Source organism: Molothrus ater, chromosome 13 (genome assembly GCF_012460135.2).
Source record: "Molothrus ater isolate BHLD 08-10-18 breed brown headed cowbird chromosome 13, BPBGC_Mater_1.1, whole genome shotgun sequence".
NCBI lineage: Eukaryota > Metazoa > Chordata > Aves > Passeriformes > Icteridae > Molothrus > Molothrus ater.
The window spans coordinates 2,475,656-2,494,971 of NC_050490.2; the positions used below are offsets into that span (position 1 = coordinate 2,475,656).

The window sequence follows — 19,316 nt, forward strand, 5'->3', positions numbered from 1 at the left end:
TCCAGCCCAGCTGGAGCTGAGCTGGCCATGAAGGGGGCCCGGGTGTTGTGTTTGGGGGTGGACGCGGCAGCGATTGCTCCAAAGAACCAACCAAGGTGACGATTTTGACAAAATAAGTTTATTTCGCTTCACTTCATTTCGGCCGAAACCTCACATTTTTCTTTTTTTTTTTTAAGTTTTTTTGGCTGAAAAAAAAAAACCCCAACCCAAAAATCCCCCCAAACCAACCCAAAATGCAAAGAACCACATCGCTCCACCCTCTGCCAGAGGCAACTGAGGAGCTCCAACTCCCCCTGGGCCATGGAGCTGGGCGAGCCACTGAAGGTCCCTCCCACAAATCCCCTCTGCATCCCCCCAATCCCCAGCCACGAACTGGCCCCCGAAACCGAGCCCTTGAACCCCCCAAATCCGAGCCCTGTAGGAAACGCTCGTGGCTCTGAATGCCCGAGGGTTTTACTCAACCTTCTTAATTTTTGTTGGATTTTCTCCTCCTTTCCCGAAGTTTTTTTGTGTGTTTTGTTTTTTTTTTTAAATTAATTTATTTATAGATATATTTAAAAAAAGCAATAGTCCTTTGGTCCCTAAACTCTAAGGAATGATATGACTCTGAAACAAGTAATCCTATGTCCCTGTGCCAGTGACAAGCAGGGGAAGCGCGTGTCCCGCCACCCTGCTCCATGGGATATATATATATATATACTTATTTATATATATCTTCTATAAGTCCAACATACTTTGATCCTTCTTTTTTTTTTCCCCCAATGCAGGGAAAAAGGAAAATCTTGCCGTTTTTCTTTATCATCCAAACAAACATCCTCCAGGTGAAGCGCCCGAGGCTGGTCCCGTCCCACCGGCTTTGGTTTAAGAATCCATTTGGAGCCTCTTTTCCTCGTTTCTCCTGGGAAATCGGTAGCAGCAAATGGGTGCTTTAAAAAAAACCCAAAAAACAAAGGTAGATCATGGCCCGGCTGCCCAGAGCCATCAGCCTTGCTCCCAGTGAGGGATCCGGTGAGTCCCGGCGAGCGGCCGGCGGCGAATCGCAGCCCCGGCACCGCATCGCTCCCCTCCTTCCTTGTCTTCCTCTCATTCCCGTTAAACAACAAACAAGACCAGTTTGGGAAAAAATTCAAAAAGGAAAAGCTACGACCAAAACGCTCTCTTCTTTGCCGTTTTCTCCTTCACCTCCTCCTCCTCCTTTTCCTCCTCCGGGATGTGTTGCAAAGAAAGAGAGTTACGGGTTTGGATACTGCACTTGGGGAAGGGGAAAGTCGTCAGACACTGCGGGACGTCCGACCTGGAACAGAAGGAAAGGGCTGTCAGCCTGCTTCTGGGGGATGGAGGGAGGGACCCACATCCACTGGGTGGGTGGTGCCAGGCAGAGATCCCTGCACACACTCGGGATGTAACACAGGGACAGTGGGATGCTCCATGACCGCCACGTCCCCAGGGCCAGGCCCCTCACCTCTCCGCAGGCTGAGCTGGGGTCAGTAGGGTCTGTTGGCGTCTTTCGGCCGCTTTAGCTGCACTTTTAGCCTCTTCATGCCGATCTGGAAGCCATTCATGGCCTGAATGGCCGCCTGAGCACTCGTCGGATTGTCAAAACTGACGAAACCTGGCAGGGAGGGGACACGGGGGCTTGTCACCACACACATCACAGGTGGCTGCCTTGCCTCAAGCCAGGCACTGAAATCCTGTGGGATGCCCCGGGTTTGGGAGTGCTGGGAGAGGGGGTCCTTGGGTAACATCACAGCCCCAGATTGCAGGGGACTGGGTGACAGGTGATGGCACCTGCAGGGACACCAAGGTCTGCAAGGATACTGAGCTGACAAGGCTGTGAGGACAGCATCATAAGAGGGTCCACAGGACACTGGAGTTGTCTGCAGGAATACTATGGGATGGGATTTGTGGGGTCACTGGGGTGACAGGATCTGTTAAAGTGATAGGGGCTGCAGGGACACTGAGGTGATGAGGTCTGTGGGGACACCAAGGTCTGCAGGTATGTGGAGATACCAGGGTGATGGGGTCTGTGGGGACACCAGGATGGGATGTGTGGGCTCAGGGAACATCTGTAGGCCAGGTCTGCAGAGACCCTGAGGTGATAGGGCCTCTAAAGACACCACAGTGAAAGAGTCTATGGGGACACTGAGGTCTCTGAGAGGGAGATACAGATCCCTGAGCAGGGGACATAGGGAGAGTTGGACCCCAAGCAAGGGACAGCAGGGAGACATGGGCATCTGAGAGACTAGGGAAAGAGAAATCCCCAAGATGAGATGTTGGAGAGACAGACTCTCAAGCAGGGACTTCAGGGAGAGTTGGACACCTAAGATGAAGATACTCTGGGTTGTCCAGAAGAGCCAGACTCCCAAGCTGGGAAGACTGGGGAGAGCCAAACCCTTGAGCTGGGATTTGGGGAGAGACAGACCCCCTGAGCCGGAATATTAGGAGAGCTGGACCTCCAGGTTGGAGACCAGAAAGAATGGGACTCTGGAGCTGGAGACTGGCAAGAACTGGGATGTCAAGGAGCATCAGCTATTTAAAATGGGATGCTGAAGAGAGCCAGACCCCTGAGCTGGGATGTTGAGGAAGGGCCAGAGCTCCAAGCTGCGATGTTAAGGGTAGCTGGAACCTTGAGCTGGGGACTGGGAAGAGCTGGAGCCCTGAGCTGGGACACCAGGGAGAGCCACACCCTGGGACTTACCAAAGCATTTACTCTGGTTGGTGGCACGGTCCACAAAGACTTTGGCAGAGATGACGTTGCCGAAAGGCAAAAACATCTGCGTGAGCTCCGCGTCCCCGAACTCCTGGGGCAGGTGATAAATAAACAGGTTACAGCCCTCGGGACCTGGGTGACACACAAAGGACAGGACACGTCAGCTACGAGGTGGGGTCACCCTGGGGGACACCGAGGAGCCACTGGCCCCACATGGGGTGACCCCCACCCCTCACCTTCTCTCTGCTGCTGCGGGATGAGGGGCGCTTGCTGGGGAAAGGCTTGGCTGATGGGAGCGTAGGCAGTGGGATATGCTGCTGGAAGAGAGAAACAAGAAGCTGAGGCCATGGCACCTGCCCCAGCCACGGAGAGGGCTGGGACAGGCAGGTCCCCTGCTGCCACCTGCCATCGAGGGGCCTCTCCTGCCCCACAGCTGCTGGCTCTGCCCTTCCCACCCCTTCCTGACACACCAGGGATGTGGGAACAGCTCTCCCAGGAGAAATGCTGGTGATAGCAGTAATATAGCCTCAAGGCTGAGGAAGATGGTACTTTTGGCTGAAAAACCCCAAAGATTTGGGGTCCAAAACTTGATTTTCTATTGCAAATCTGGACGTTGCTGTCAATGCTCCTAATTAAATGGCTGCTGGGCTTGACATATTTCCATGGAAGGCTCTGGCTCTTTTCCCTCCACAGCCCATGTCCTTGGCCATCAGACTTGGCCACATGATGAACATCAGACTTCTGGTGTCTTGGTGTGGCCCTCTGTCACCTCCCAAATCTTGCCCCCTCTTCTCAATACCACTGCCAGGGCTCCCCCATGGAGTTCTCTCAGTCCCGTGGGTATTAAAATTCACTTTGCACAATCCAAAATTTCCATGGGGGGCCATAACAGGAGCCAGTGGGATGAGGGGATGGTTCTTTCATCAGCACTGCCACCCTGGAGCTCCTGCCAGGGCTCAGCCCCTGCTGCTCCCCTCATGAATCCAAGCCCAAATACACTGCCCCAGTCCAATGTTCAACCCCAGGGTGAGGTTCACTCCCAAAAATAACAGTGAGGAGCAAAGATGGGAGAGAGGGAAGGAGTGGGAAGTGAAGTTTGAGACCTGCATAGTGCTGCATGCCGGCGTAGGCCTGCTGGAGGGGGTCTGCCACCGTGGGGCTTTGAGCTGGGAAGAGAAGAGAAAGGAGAAGGAAGATAGAATAAGCCAGAGAAAGCCAGGGATGCATGCACAGCTCCCACGGGAAAGGGCTCCTGACCAAGTGCTGCCATGGAGGGGCAGAGCTGCTCCCTGCCTGAATTCCCTCCTCCCTGCAGTGATGCCACGGGAGCACACGGCGGGTTCATCCAGCGTGTTCCTGGGATGGGGAGCACCCCTTGAGCGTCCCGCATGAGCCAGGCACACTCCCCCAGCCCCGGGGCGCGGCGGGGCCCCAGAGGGCTGTACCTGGGTAGGGGTGGATGCCATTGGTGTAGATGGTCTCGGAGGCGGGCTGCCCGTTGGTCTGGGGCGGCAGCGGGCTGAAGCCGTTCACCCCAATGGGCGTGGCAATGCTGGGCACCGGCGCCGTGCTGATCCCCGGAGGGGTGCTTGTACCTGCAGGAGCATGGCGTCAGGGCCGGCAGCACCCCGAGAGCGCCCCCCGAGGATGTCAAACGGCAAATGCCAGGGTCCTACCTGAAGAGGGAGTGAGGGGAGCAGCCACCAGCCCGCTGACATTGAAGGCGGCCATTTGTTGCATCTGGGCGGCAGCGATGGCAGCCATGGGGTTGAGGCAGGTGCCCTGTGCGGCCGCCATCAGGGCTGCCTGCTGCTGCATGATCTTCGGGAAACAAGGGGGGAAAGGGGACAGAGAGCGAGAGGCAGAGAGAAGGAGAGAGAGGGGAGGGCAAATCAGCATCTCTGCTTTGGATGGGTCCAGAGGGATAAATGCCACCTGCTGCCAGACCCAGGGACAGGAATTTTGGTCTCGGTGATGCTAAATATGGGACCACTGAACCCTACAACGACCCTCAGCTGTGGGCAGGAAGCCCTGCATCTGCCCTTAAACTGTGATACACCAGCCCTCCCAGGCATCCACACACCCTGGCACTGGTGCTTTCAGGGGCCAAACCAGCCCCCCCACCCACGGGGGTACCTCAAAGCCCCCGGGCTGCTCCGGCTCCTACCGCTTGCGTGTAGGCCCCGTAGGCACCGAACTGGATGGTCATGGGGTTGAAGATGCCCAGCTGCCCCGCCATCTGATGCATCCGCCGCAGGGTCCTCTCCTTATCTGTGTCTGCAAACTTCACCACCAGGCTGGATGAGGCGCCCTGAGGTGGGGGGAAGATGGGGCTGATGGTGGGACCACAGCAATGCCCCAAACTGTGCACCTGCCGTGGGTGTGGCTCACAGCATCCGCAGCAGCCTCAGCCCTGGGGATGCTGCCCAGCTTGGCAGCAGCAACCAGTGATCAATGTGAGGTTTAATTAAAGCCAGTTTTTCTCCCCAGTGGCAGCTCCCTGACCTCTGCCTCCTTTCCCTTTCCTTGTCCCAATTCTGACCTTCAGCGTTAATTAAACTGCCCCTTTCTCTGGCACGGAATTAGCCCCATGCTCCCACCTCTAGGGCTCAGCACCTTGGCAAGGAGGAACCTGGGGTGATGTGGCCAACAAATTGCCAGTCTGTAGGATTTTGATGCAATTAGACTGAGGATCAAATTAGTGGGTGATTGGATTAAGCAGGCAGCGTGGGGTCAGCCAGGGCAGGGTGTGAGCCTGGCACTTACCGGCATAGTTTGGCTGCCATGCAGGCTGTTGATGGCAGCCTGTGCCTCGGCGTGGCTGCCGTATTTCACAAAGGCACAACCTAAGGGAACAGAGGGAACATGGGACAAGTTGGATTTGGCCATTGTGGGTCCATAGGGTGCCCACCCCCTGCCCCAAAGCCCACCTTTGCTGGCTCCATCAGGCCCTCGGAGGATGGTGCATTCCTCAATCTGGCCGAAGGGCTCGAAGAGGCGGCGGACGTCGTCCTCGCTCTGCTGCTTCCCCAGCATGCCCACAAAGAGCTTCCTGTCTTCTAAAAACAAAACCAAACCCATCAGAGAGTGGGAGGTCACTCACCATCCCAACCCCTCACCAAAAATGGTGTATGGAGGAGAAGGAGCCAAGTGACATCAGAGGGAGGGAGCGACACCGATCCCACGGAGAAGGTGCTGGGCTTATCATCTCCATCCTACAGAACACTCAGGGTGGGAAAACCTCTCCTGTGGGGAAATTGCTGAGGGGTGAGTCCTGGAAGAGCCATTGCTTTAGGGAGTGGAGCTGAGGCTTTTCTCAGGGATAGGGGGGGCTGGCGCCCCCAGCACTGGGGTGGGATGCAGTGGAACAAAGAGAATCCACGAACTGGAGGTGATCACCCTCATGTGATCGACTCACAGAACAACCCGCAGCCTCCAGCCGTGCCCAGGGGACATCAATAACCCAAACACAAGAGAAGGGATAGTAAATAATGAGAATTTCATGATTATTACCAGCATCTGTCTTGTGCGGCCGCGCGCTCCCGCCGCACGCTAATGGCATTTGACAAAGGAAATAAGGTGCCCTGTCAAGAGCGTTGCTGGGGAAATAAATAAATAATGGCAGGAGACGATGAATGCTTAGTCCGTTAAGGTACCAAGAAAATTAGTTAAGGGAATAGGGCTCGTGTGTTGTCTAGTTAAACATAAAGCACCTCCCAGGGGGAGTGGGCTGGGCAGCCCAGCGTTGCCTCCTGGGTGAGGGGGCTGGAGATGGGAGCCCCAGCTCACCCATTGATTTTTAATCCTTCACCAATTACGCTCGGTAAGTGGGTAATTTATTTGCCAGGTCCCTCTGGGACATGCTGGGACCAGCTCCCAGTGTGTTTAATAACAGGGTTTGGATGGGGGGGAGCCACCCTAGCCATCCTGCCAAGTGCAGGCAGCCCCAGGAGAGCATCCTTCATGTCCGATAGCGCCTACCTGCCCAGCAACACAACAGATGTGGGATTTTGATCCAATTCCTGCGATTTTGCCCAAATGACCACCTCAGCCTGGCAATGCCACAGCCCAATGAGTGGCAAATGCTCACAAAGAATTTGAGGGAGTGGTAGTTTGAGAGGGGCTTGGGCCATATGCAGCCAACTCCTGCCCCGGGGTCCCCACAGGCAGCTCTGGAGAGGGAATTGCATTTTTTGGTAAATTCAGGTGGTGAGGGAGAACAGCTGGCTGGCGCTCTGCCCCCCAAGATGTTGGGATGCTCATGGTATGATGTCAGGACATTCCCAGGATGATATCAGGATGTTCCCCCCAGCTGACCGGACAGGGAGAGAGAAGATGGCATTTGCTCTGCACCCAGTTTTGGATGCCACCAGCAAAGGCAGATCCTTTCTTGGATTCCTCTGAAAACCAACCTTCACACAGCAGCCCTCGTGATGTCACCATGTCCCCCATCACCCCCTAGGCGACCCTGTGCCCCCCTGCCCATGCCAGGTATCTGGAGAATTGAGGACCTACCTCCTCGGCCCTCGCTGTCGGCCGGCTTCACCTGGATGGGGCGGTTCATCTGCAACACAAGCGAGAGCGGGTGGTCAGTGTGGGGGCCCCTGAACCCTTCCCATGGGGAACAGCCATTTGGCCAATGACTGGCACTGGGAGCTGGGGAAAAGGGGAGGGACCTGCATGAACAGATCTGGGGCTTGCGGCCACAGAGACCCGGGGATGCCATGTGCAAAGGGCAATGCTCTGGCCCTGGCTATGGGCACCCAGTGCTGCAGGCGCCCGCGGGGCTGCCAGTGCCAGGCTTGGCCGCCTGCCTGCTTTCCTCGACTGCAAAGGACTGCAGAGGCAGCAGTAGCACCCCGCCAGCCCCAGCCCCTCTGGCACCATTGCCCTCCTTTTCCCAAACCTCACCCAAATTTGGCCTCATCCTTGTCACTGCCATGTGCACCCACGAGCGTGACACCCATGTGCAGCAGGACACGCTGGGCTGGCAGGCACATCCCTGGCCTGCTGCCCCATGGAGCCCTTCCTCCTCCTCCTCCTCTCTCCCCCTCCTTTTTCCCCTCTTTTAGCCGAAAAATGCTACAATTATGGCCGTTTCCATGGCAACAAGCGTGCTTCCCCCGCGATGCTGCGGAGCCCGAGCCATGTGCTCGATGGGGTCGCCACGGCAACAGCGAGATGTCACACATGACGGCGCGGGGGCGCACACACGAACACGCCCTGAGCACACACGGGCACAGTCGCCCCCATGTGTGTGTGCACCCCCATTCCAGGTGCCCCCACTGCACCCCTGGTAGGGGTCCCTAAATTTTAGGGATGGGTGGGGGCAGAGACAGTCCCCCCCACATCAGGTTGAGGAAGAGGATGGGTAAAAGAGAAGAGGAGGGAGGTTTCCACAGCAACCGCCTCGTCTCCAGGGAAACGTGGAGAGAAATGTCAGCGCAGAGCTGGGGATGGTCCAGGGAAGGGACTGAGTCCCCAGGAGTCATGGGATGGCACAGAGTGGCACTGAGGGACACCTCAGTGTCACCCATTATGTCACCAGTCCCCCAAACATCCACCTTGTGTAGGGGCAGGATTTGGCTCACCCCAAACTCTGGAGGCTGTGACAGCACCGAGACCCTAAACCCAGAACCCCGCTGTCCCTCACATCCCCGCCACAGCCGGGAGGAGGGAACATCATTTTGGGGGGGGCTGCCCCCCTCCACTGACCCGCCAGCCCCATTTACCAGCGTGATGGCCTTTGATGGAATAAATTTCCCATGCCCGCTGCTGTATGCTTAATGTAATAAACCCAGTGAGGATGATTTAGAATAACATTTACGGAGCCGCAGAATGTCATTTTGATGTGTCTCCCGTCTCCGCTCGCCGGTTATTAAACTGTATTGATTCCCCGGGAGCGGCTGATGTTTATAAATGTCAGGCCTCAGGGACCAGCTAACCTACCCCAGGGCTGCCACACCACACCAAGGAGAAATTGCCCTAGCCTCTAGACACCCCCAGAAGGAGGTTTTGGCACCCTTGACATCACGATGTGCCCACCACAGGGTGCTCGATGACCCCCTGTGGCACCCAGAGCTCCTGATTGTCCCCACAGCACCCCTGCACCGTGTCCACACAGCCTTCTATCCATCCTCCCACACTAAACAGCCACCCAGGCATTTCCCCCTGCTCCTGACACCCACCTACCCACCCTGCAACACCCATCCATCCATCCATCATCCATCCTGGACACCCACACACCCATCTTCCCCCAGGATTCATCCAGCCATAGCCATACCCCAGCACCCATTCCCATAACATCCATCCATCCCATAGAACCCATTCATATCCCCATCCTCATAACACCCATTTGTTCCCATAGCATCCATCTATATCACCAACACCCATCCATCCACCCCTGAATACTTGTCCATCCCCACTGCAGCCAACCACATCCCCAACATCCATCCCCATACACCCATCCATTCCCACAGCATCTATCTATATTGCCAAGATCCTCTATCCATCCCTCAACACCCATCCATCCTCACAACACCCATCCATATCCCCAACACCCATCCATCCCTGATCACCCTTCCATCTGCCCATCCATCTTCCATCTTGCCACCACCCACCTTTCCACTCCCACAGCATCCATCCATCCATCCATCTCCCACACCCCAAGGACATAGTGACACCCTGCTTGGGGTGTTCCAGCACCAACCATCAGCAGCAGTTCACAAAGCCCCAGCTACCCCGTGGCCAAACCACTGGTGCTCCACAGCACAGGGGATCACCAGCAGTTGCTAAACCACCTCCTGACTGCTCAGGCACTGTCACCCACCCAAATTTGGAGCCCCTTAAGAAACTGGATACCAGGGAGAGCCAGCCCATAGAATCACTGCCAGGGGATGTGCTCAGTGGGTCACTTCTGGCCTTTGTTCCTTCGTTGACATAACACTGCTCCTCCTTGTCCTCACAACCAACAGCCAGAGGATCCAGCAGGCCACCATGCACCCAAATGAGATGGAGGTGGCAGGTGACACTGGAGCAGCGAGTGCCTGTGGGAGCCTCATGTCCATGCCACCCCAGGGAGACAGGAACCGAGGTACTGGCAGTCACTTGTCACTGGAATACCTTGAGCCCTGGGGGCAACTCACAGCAAGGCCACAGAGCCAGCCTGGGGACAGCCACACCACTGCACAACCCTGCACGTGTATGACCACCCTGGCACACCCTGCACATGCCCACACGCCTCTGAACACAACCACAGACCCCAGCACTCCCCGAGCACAGCCACCCCCAGTCCCCCTGGCACAGCCACACACCCCGGAAGCCGCACACGTGTGCCCACGCAGCGCTGCGCACACCGCGCGTCTGTCCCAGCACCCACGTGTGCCCATGCACCACTGCACACAGCCCCACGGGCACCTGCACAACCCCAGTCTGCATGCCATGCATCCCACAGAGCCCTGCCTGCTGCCATGGATCACACTCAACCACGGGCACACAGCCTGGGATGCACAGCCAGCGCCAGGGATATGATGCCCCTTGCCTCAGTTTCCCTGTTGTAGCAGCAGGACCCATAGTGGGACCCCTGGGAGCCCTCTGTGGGCACACAGACACCTTGGGTGGGCTCACGGCACCCCCAGCAACACCCACATCCCAACTCCATGGCCACCATGCACACCTGAGCCCACCTGCACACACCTGCACTCCCTGTCACACCCGGTGTGCCCACACACCCTCACTGCTGCCACTCCCCCAGCCCATGTGCACCCACACCCTGTCACCATCACTGGGGGCAAAGACACCCTAAGCTCCTCTTCCCACACACACAGACACCCACGTGCTTGCACACCCACCTGCACACACCCGGGGGTCAAAGCTGCTCCCCTGCCAATGCACACACCCCTCCCTGCACCGCCTGCGGGTGCAACCCCCCCCCGAGCGCTGCCCCTTGCACACCTGCACCACACACACACACACACACACACAGAGCTGCGGTGGAAAAATACACCCTCCAGCCAGCACACACACCAAACCCATCCCTGGGGGCAGATACACCTCCTCACCATCATCCTCCATCCCTGCCTGCAAATACCAACCCCCAGCATTCCTGGGTGCCAGAACACTCTCCTCACCGACACCCTCACCACACACAGCCTCCCTGGGTCCAGATACATCACCAACACCCCTCTGCCAACACCCTCCCTTTCCCTGGGTGCAGATACACCCTCTCAGCCACACACACACACAGAGCCCCCACCCCTGAGTGCAAATACACCCTCATCACCAATACATGCACCCCATCCCTGGGTGCAGATACACCCTGCACAGCAACACTCACACCCACACACCCCATCTGTGGGTGCAGATACATCCCCTCACCAACACCCCTCCAACCCCATTCTTCTGTGCAAATACACCCTCCTCACCAACACTCCTCCATCCCCAACACCCATTCCTGGGAGCAGATACACCCTGTCACCAACACCCCCAATCCTCATCCCTGTGTGCAGATACACCCTGCAACACCCACAGCCGCCCACCCCATCCCTGGGAGCAGATACACCTCCCCACCAACACCCCTCCATCCTCATCCCTGTGTGCAGATACACCCTGCAACACGCCCACTCACACACCCCGACCCCGTGTGCACATTCACCCTGCTCATCAACACCCCTCCATCCCTGTCCTGTGTGCAAATACACCCTGATCACCAGCATTACTCCATTCCCATCCTATGCCTGGGAGCAGATACACCCCCCTCACCAACACTGCTCCATTCTCATTCTCATCCCTGGGTTCAGATGCACTCCATCACCATCACCCCCACTCACACCCACCATCCCTGTGTGCAATTACACCCTGATCACAAACACGGCTGTATCTCCAACCCATCCCTGGGAGCACCCGCTCACCAATACCCCTCCATCCCCATCCCTGTGTGCAGATACGCCCTGCTCACCATTAACACCCCTCCATGCCCATCCCCAGGAGCCAGGATCTACACCCTCGCCATCACCCCCGCTCCCACACAGCATCCCCGGGAGCAGATACACCCCTTCGCCATCACCCACATCCCTCCTAGAGCCCCTCCGGTGCAGCCCCCCCACCCCGGCGCGAGCGGAGGCTGCCGGGCGGTGCCGGGCCGTGCCGGGCCGGGCGGAGGCGGCGGCAGACAAAGGCGGGGCCCTACCTCGATGCAGAGGATCTTGGACCCGGCGGGCACCCACAGCACGGGCGGCCGCGGCCCCGGCGCCGGCACCTGCGGCAGCTGCATGGCCGGACCGGCCGGACCGCCGGCTCCACCGAGGAGGTTCGGCTGAGCTCGGCTGCGCTCGGCTCCACCCGAGACGGTTCGGCCGGGTTCGGCTTAGCTCGGCAAGGCTCGGCAAGGCCGGGCTCGGCTGGGCTGGGCTGGGTTCGGCAAGGCTCGGCTGGGTTCGGTTCGGCTCGGCCGGATTCGGCTGGGCTCGCGCAGCGGCGCGCGGGGGGCGGGGCACAGGGCGGGGCGGCCGCAGCCCCGCCGAGCCGAGCCGGGCCGGGCCAGGCGGGGGGCGGGGCCTCATTGGGGACACGCCCATCACCGTCTGGACACGCCCCTGGTCCCCCGACACGCCGGGGGCGGGGCCTGGCTGGGGTTGGGGGGAGAGGGTGGGAACACGGGGGGTGTGCAGGTACAGGGGGTCAGCAGGTACAGGGTATGAGCATAGGTACAGGGGCTGTGCAGGTACAGGGTATGAGCAGGTACAGGGGTGAGCACAGGTATAGGTGTGTGAGCAAGTACAGGGGGTGAGCACAGGTGTGTGAATACACGAACAGGGGATGTGTAGATACAGGGGGTGAGCACAGGTACAGGTGGTATGAGCGGGTACAGGGTATGTGAGCACCGGTATAGGTGTGTGAGTACAGGTACAAGGGGTACGAGCAGGTACAGGGGGTGAGCACAGGTAGAGGGGTGTCACATAAATGCACATGGGTGTGCTTGTGTGCACAAGCAGAGAGGTGTGCACAGACACAGATGTGTGTTCACAGGCACTCATAGGTGTGTACCCAAGTGTACACAAGAGCATACACATGGGTGTGTGTGAGAACAGAAGGGGTGCTCAGGCACGGACAGGTGAGCACACACAGGTATGAGCACCTGCATGGGCACAGGGTGTGAGCACAAGCACACAGTCCCCTGCACTGCTGTGTGCACACACACACACAGAGGGGTGGGCACAGCCGTGACCCCCTGTGGGGCACGCACCCTCACGTCCATGTGCACACACGTGCTCACACACTCACCCCCAATCCCCAAGCGAGGGGCCATGGCAATAGTGATACACACCTGCGTGTGCCTGATGAGAATCCCCAGGCAGGGCCTGACCCTGGCCTCCTTTAGGCTGCCAAGGTGGGCTGTTAACTCTTGAACCTACTGAAGTATGGCCCTGCCGGTGAGAGCACGGCTCAGGAAGCCACATCCCCGCAAACCTCATCTCCCTCTGTCAGCTCCACACACACACAGCAGGGATTGATATTCATGGGCCCCGGCTCTTTCCCCAGCCAACCCGCGGGCCTATTGATTTTTATTTAGGCGAATAATTAAATATTTATTTTCACTTTGTTAAGCTCGGGAGGTCGGAGCCCACAGAAAGCGCAACAGCACGCGGGCGGCTGGAAAATCGATGCCTCGGTTTGTGGCTGCTGGAAGTGGCTCCCGCACCTCGGGGAGGTGTCACCAGCCCCCGCCCTGGCTCACCCCGATCCCTCGGTGTCGCTTAAGGCTTCCATGCCTTGGGGAGGTGTCCCCAGGTACTGCTCCAGCTCAACTGGACCACCTGAGTGTCACTCATTTCTCCCGTGCTTCAGGGAGGTGTCACCAGGCCCTACCCCACTGACCCCGCCGCCCTGGTGTCACTTACCCCTGGCAGTGTCTTCTGCTCGTGCAGGGCACTCTGTGCCTTCAGTGCGGAGTCACGGGCGCAGTAGGTGAGAAAGGCACAGCCTGTGGAGACAGGGAGACAGCATCAGTATCCGGCCTGATATTGCCACAGTGCCCTGTGCACACAGGGAGCTGGTGGCACAGCTGATATGGCACTGTGGTGTCTCAGCATCCTGGCATCCATCACAGTGATTCCCAGCACACCAGCACCCTGGGACTTGATACCCTGGCATCCAGAACGCTGGCCCTGTGGCATCCAGCATCCCAGCACTCTGGCACCCTGGCACAGCGGCATCCAGAACCCCAGCAACCTGGCATGGTGGCATTCAGCACCTCAGCACCATGGCATCCAGCATCCCAGCACCCTGACATTCAGCATTCTGGCACCCTGGCAGTCTATAAACTGGGATCTGGCACCCTGGCATGGTGGCATCCATCACCTCAGCACCATGGCACCCAGCAACAAGCACCCTGACGATCTGGCACCGTGGCATCCAGCACCCTGGCACTATGGCATCCAGCAGCTCAGTAGCATGGCATCCACCATCCCGTTGCACTGACATCCTGGCCCCATGGCATCCAGCATCCAGCATCCTGGTGCCCTGGTACTCTACACCCAGATGGGCACACACAGGGTCACAGTTCACCCCCAGAACAGGGTAGGAGATGGAACAGCAGGATGAAGGAAAGAGCCAGGGAGGAGCAGGCAGCACATGGGCAGTGGCACTCTGGCCCCAGCCCTGGGGAAAGCCACAGCCCGAGTCCTCCAGGAAGCAGATCTCCAGGTGTTGAGGCTGTGCACCCTCTCTTGCCACCACAGTTCTCCCAGCCTAAGCATCCTCCTTGGGATGAGATTCATGTGGTGAAGGCACTCCGGCTCCTTCGACATCATGGCGCTTTGGAAATCGGGAATACGCCTGGGGTGAGGTTTTCCCACGCTGACTCACGCTGCCGAGCCACTCGCTCGCAGAGCTGGCAGCAACGAGAGAGCCCTGGGGACAGGGTCCGGTCCTCTTCGCTCCGTGTCTCCTGAAGCATTCCTGGTGCCTGTGCCACTGCTGCACCGCTCCCTCCCTGAGGGCTCCCCCCCAATTTGCTGGGGTCACATCCAAAAGCATCTGAAAGTGATATTAAAACAGCAGCAAAACAGTTTCCCTTCAACAAAGTAAATATTTAATGAATAAAATTGACATTGATGCATTTTTAATATTGGCACAATTAAATCCGCCAGCTGATTAAGTATTAATAACTCTTAATAAGTACAATCAGCGTGCCTGGGAGGAGAGGGAGCATGGCGGCAGGGCGGGGGACGCTGCGGGATGGGGTCCCTCGCCCGCCTTGGGGCGTTAGGGACATCTGCCCTCAACGGAGAGCAAGGAGAGATCCCCCTGGATCAATGCTCTCCCGCTGCGGGTGGCAAGGGGAGATCAGCTCAGCAGCTCGCCTCAGTCCCGGTGCCATTTCCAGTGTTTACCATCTGTAATCATGTTGGCTTCCTGCTCTCCGCTCTTCTTTCTCTGTTTTTTTTTCCCTGTTTTTCCTGCAGGCGACAATGTAGACGGTGCCCGGGCATTCTGGAGAAGTTGGGAGGGCTGGCGCAGGAGCGGTTCTGCTCTGGAGGCTCGCCGGGAGGGAGGATGCCGTTCAAATTAGAGGAGCGTCCGCAATTAAATCATGCGGCTGGGCCGCAGACGTTGAAGCCCGCGCTGGAGGAAGTGCAGAGGGAGCCTGGAAGGGTGCAAATCCCATTGATCCAGGCACAGAAGCAGCTTCAGAGACAAGTGGAGAAATGCTGGAGGCCAAAAGTGCCAAAACTGATAGAGTCCAGGCAGCTGCCCCATAGCTGAAGGGCATCGACAAGGCAGCAACCACAAACACCAAGTTTTGGCTTCCCAGGAAAGTCCCAGTGAAGCAGGTGCTGGCTGTGGCACAGGGGTTTGGTGACAGCTTGTGGCTCCTGTCTGGGTGACACCTGGGGTGCCTTGACCCTGCTCTGGCGCTGCACAGCACAGCTCTTGGGTGGGGGGTTCCGTGGAGACCTTGGCAGTGCCTGTGTGGCTCCCTGGGTGTGTCACTGCTCCTCATGCTGTGCCACAGGGCCGCAGCACCTGGGACACACTGCAGACATGGCACGTCCCCATCCACAGTGGGGTGTCTGTACCCCAGGGGTGCTCCAGCTCCAGGGGTGCACAAACTCATGTGGCTGTGCTGATGCCAGACAGGTGCCCCCAAGGCAGGCAGATGTTCTAAAATCCGTTGCAGTGCTCCCTGCCCTGTGATGCACTGATCCCAGGGGTATCCCCAAGCCAGACAGCAGCACCCTGACCCCTGGTGGGTGCTCCCCTCTTCCTCAGGGGTACCCCAATCTTAGGAGGGGCCATATATCCAAACAGTCCATTCTGGGGTGTTCCCACCTCAGGATGCTGTACCTCAAGGTTTCCTCCAACTTAGGAGTACCTTCACCCCAAAGGTTTCCACTCCTTAGGGTGCCCCATACCTATGGATGTAGCCTCCACATCAAGGATATCTTCACCTCAGGTGTAACTCAGCTGAGGGGTGCCCCATATTTGGGTACCCCACCTCAGGGTGTCCCACCTTAGGGACATCTCCATTTCAGGGTTACATCACTCACAGGTACCCCCATCTCAGAAGAGCCCCATAGCAGTGTCTCTGACCTCAGGCATACTTCCAGATCATGGTGCCCCCTCTCAAAGCATCCCAGCTGTACCTCAGGGTGCTCCAGCTCAGGTTATCCCACCTCATGGGTGCCTCCACCTCGGGCATGTCCCACCTTAGAGGTATCCCTGTCTCGGGATGCACCATCTCAGGATGCCCCACACGAGGGGCACCCTCATCTCAGGGCATCCCACCTCAGTGGTGGCCCACACTCAGGTACCAAACCTCAGGTTGTCCCATCTGATGGGGAAGCCACATTTCAGGGGTGCCTTTGCCTCAGGGATATCCTACCTCAGGCTGTGTCATATCAGGGGTGCTCACATTGGGTGCCTTTGCCTCAGGGTGTCCCACTTCAGGAGTATCTTCACCCCAGGGGTCCCCCTATATGCCAGGGTGCTCCATCTCAGTTTATCCCACCACAGGGGTACCACAACTGAGGGGTCCCCACCCTCAGAGCATCCCACCTCAGGGCATCCCACCTGAGGGGTATCCCTGTGTCAGGATGATCCATCTCCAGCTGTCCCACTTGAGGGGTACCTCACCTCAGGGGTATCCCACCTGAGGGACAGGACCTCACCTGGGAGGTTCCCCCCACCTCAGTTTGTCCTGCCTCACAGGTGGTCCATACTTAGGTGCCACATCTCAGTGATGTCCCACCTGAGGGGTCTCCCATCCCAGGATACTCCACCTCAGGGTGTCCCACCAGAGCAGTACCTCACTGAGGGGTCCCCCATCTCAGGGTGTCCCACCAGAGCAGTATCTCACTGAGGGTCCCCCCAGCCTCAGGGTGTCCCACCAGAGCAGTATCTCACTGAGGATCCCCCCCCCCACCTCAGGGTGTCCCACCAGAGTGGTACCTCTCTGAAGGGTGTCACCCACACCTCAGGGTGTCCCACCAGAGTGGTACCTCACTGAAGGGTGTCACCCACACCTCAGGGTGTCCCACCAGAGTGGTACCTCACTGAAGGGTGTCACCCACACCTCAGGGTGTCCCACCAGAGTGGTACCTCACTGAAGGGTGTCACCCACACCTCAGGGTGTCCCACCAGAGCGGTACCTCTCTGAGGACCCCCTCCACCTCAGGACATCCCACTAGAACAGTACCTCACTGAGGATTCCCCCCACATCAGGGTGTCTCACCAGAGTGGTACCTCGCTGAGGATCCCCCCCCACCTCAGGGTGTCCCACTAGAACAGTACCTCACTGAGGATCCCCCCCATCTCAGGGTGTCCCACCAGAACAGTAGCTCACTGAGGGTGTCCCACCACAGCAGTACCTCACTGAGGGTGCTCCCCACCTCAGGACATCCCACCATAGTGGTACCTCACTGAGGATCCCCCCCACCCCAGCGTGTCCCACCTCACCTCAGGACAGCCCCCACACCTGGGTGTCCCACATCAGGGCATCCCACCCGGGGGGTGCCCCGGCCCGCCGCCCCCGCACCTTTGTGCATGCCGGTGAAGCGATCCTTGAGCACGGTGAGCTCGTAGATGCGGCCGAACTCCTCGAAGAGCGGCTTGAGGTCGCTCTCCTCCAGGTTGCGCGGAATCTGCCCCACGAACAGCTTGATGGCGTCGTGGTCCTTCATGGCGATGGCGCCGGGCGGGCGGCTCAGCCCGTTCACCCGGCCGCTGTTCGCGGTGCTGAACGCCGCCCCCGCCGCCTCGCCCGCCGCCGCCGCCGCCATGGCCCGTTCCGCGCCCCGCCCCGCCCGACCGGCACCGCTCGGCACCGCCCGGCACCGCTCGGCACCGCTCGGCACCGCTCGGCTCGCCTCGGCACCGCTCGGCACCGCCCCGCTCGGCACCTCTCGGCTCGGCTCGGCTCGGCCCGCGCCCGCCAGCGGGCCCGTGACGTCAGCCGGACGGCCCCGCCCAGGGGTGCTGTATTAGCATAATGAGGGGGCGGTGGCCAATCAGAACCGCGGGGCGGAAAGAGGGGCGGGGCGCGTCCCGGCCCCGCCCACTGCTGCGCCCTGCCGGGCTCACCCCGGACCCCCCCGCTCGTCACCCTCCCGTCCATTGCCCCCCGTGTCTCCCCGTTCGGCCCCTGTCACCCCCGTCACCCCCATGATCCCCATGATCCCGATCATCCTCCATCAGCCCCCATCATTACCATCACACACCCCCCCGCACCCCCCCACCACCAGAATCCTTATCACCCCCCATCACCTCCCAACATCTCCATAACCCCTATCACCACCATCACCCCCATCACCTCCATCACCCTCCCCCATCATCCCCATCCTCTCCATCACCTCCCATCACCCCCCACCATCTCCATCACCCCCATCCTCTCCATCACCCCCGGTCTCCCTCCCCATCCCTCCCATCACTTCCTATGACCCCCATCACCCCCTGTCATGCCCCGCCAACCCCCATCCCCCTCATATCCCCCTATGTACCCCCTTTCTCCTCATCCCTCATCACCCCCATGACCACCTATGTCCCTCCCTTTCCCCCATCATCCCTCACCACCTCCATCCCGCCTCCAGTCCCTCGCCCCCCTCCATCCCCCTTTTGCCCCATCATCCCCCCAACCCCAGCCAGGGCTGTCCAAGGAGCAGAGCAGCCTCCCACCTTCCTCCCTGCAGCCCTTTAGTAGCATCCAGACTTAACCCCTCTCTGCTCCCCACCTCAGAGCAAGGTTTAAACACACAGAACAGGCTCAAAAAGGGTCAATTTGGACACTTTGTTGAGTTTTTCGCCTCCATGGACCCCACACTGCCCCTATTGCTCCCTGGGGCTGCCCCAGAAGGGGGAGGAGGAGAGCACTTCCCTCCTGCATCCCACGTCACCCCGAAAGATCTGTAATTAGACTGAGCAGCTTTAATACCTGGTGTTGTCGTTAATTAATTAATTAGTCCCAAAGCAGCAGCCAGGTGGGGGGAAGCCTGGCTTCCCCAGCGCGCTGCCTCGGGTGTGCAGGGGCTTGTGAGTGTGGGAAGGGGTGTGAGCGTGTGCCACCGTGCACATGCGTGTGTGAGCACGTGTGCAAGCATGTGCAAGTCTG

At 58.8% G+C, this 19,316-nt stretch overlaps 1 protein-coding gene across 5 annotated transcripts; it reads right to left on the reverse strand.

The window, feature by feature from the left end:
- Positions 1–96: 96 nt before the first annotated feature.
- CELF6 (CUGBP Elav-like family member 6) lies at positions 97–18,107 on the reverse strand. 5 transcript variants are annotated; one of them, XM_036389354.2, is made up of 13 exons: positions 17,748–18,107; positions 13,609–13,691; positions 7,226–7,274; positions 5,641–5,766; positions 5,477–5,556; positions 4,878–5,021; positions 4,387–4,531; positions 4,156–4,305; positions 3,814–3,876; positions 2,947–3,027; positions 2,699–2,842; positions 1,463–1,612; positions 97–1,294 (listed from the first exon to the last, which is right to left on the reverse strand). In XM_036389354.2, exons 1-12 carry the CDS (start codon positions 17,989–17,991, stop codon positions 1,485–1,487), a joined length of 1,437 nt encoding a protein of 478 aa, XP_036245247.2. In that variant the 5' UTR covers positions 17,992–18,107; the 3' UTR covers positions 97–1,294; positions 1,463–1,484. The 5 variants fall into 5 exon arrangements, with proteins under 5 accessions (XP_036245247.2, XP_036245243.2, XP_036245242.2 ...); XM_036389350.2 differs by having other exon boundaries at positions 2,947–3,024; positions 5,641–5,769; positions 17,748–18,106; XM_036389349.2 differs by having other exon boundaries at positions 5,641–5,769; positions 17,748–18,106.
- Between the last annotated feature and the right edge of the window lie 1,209 nt (positions 18,108–19,316).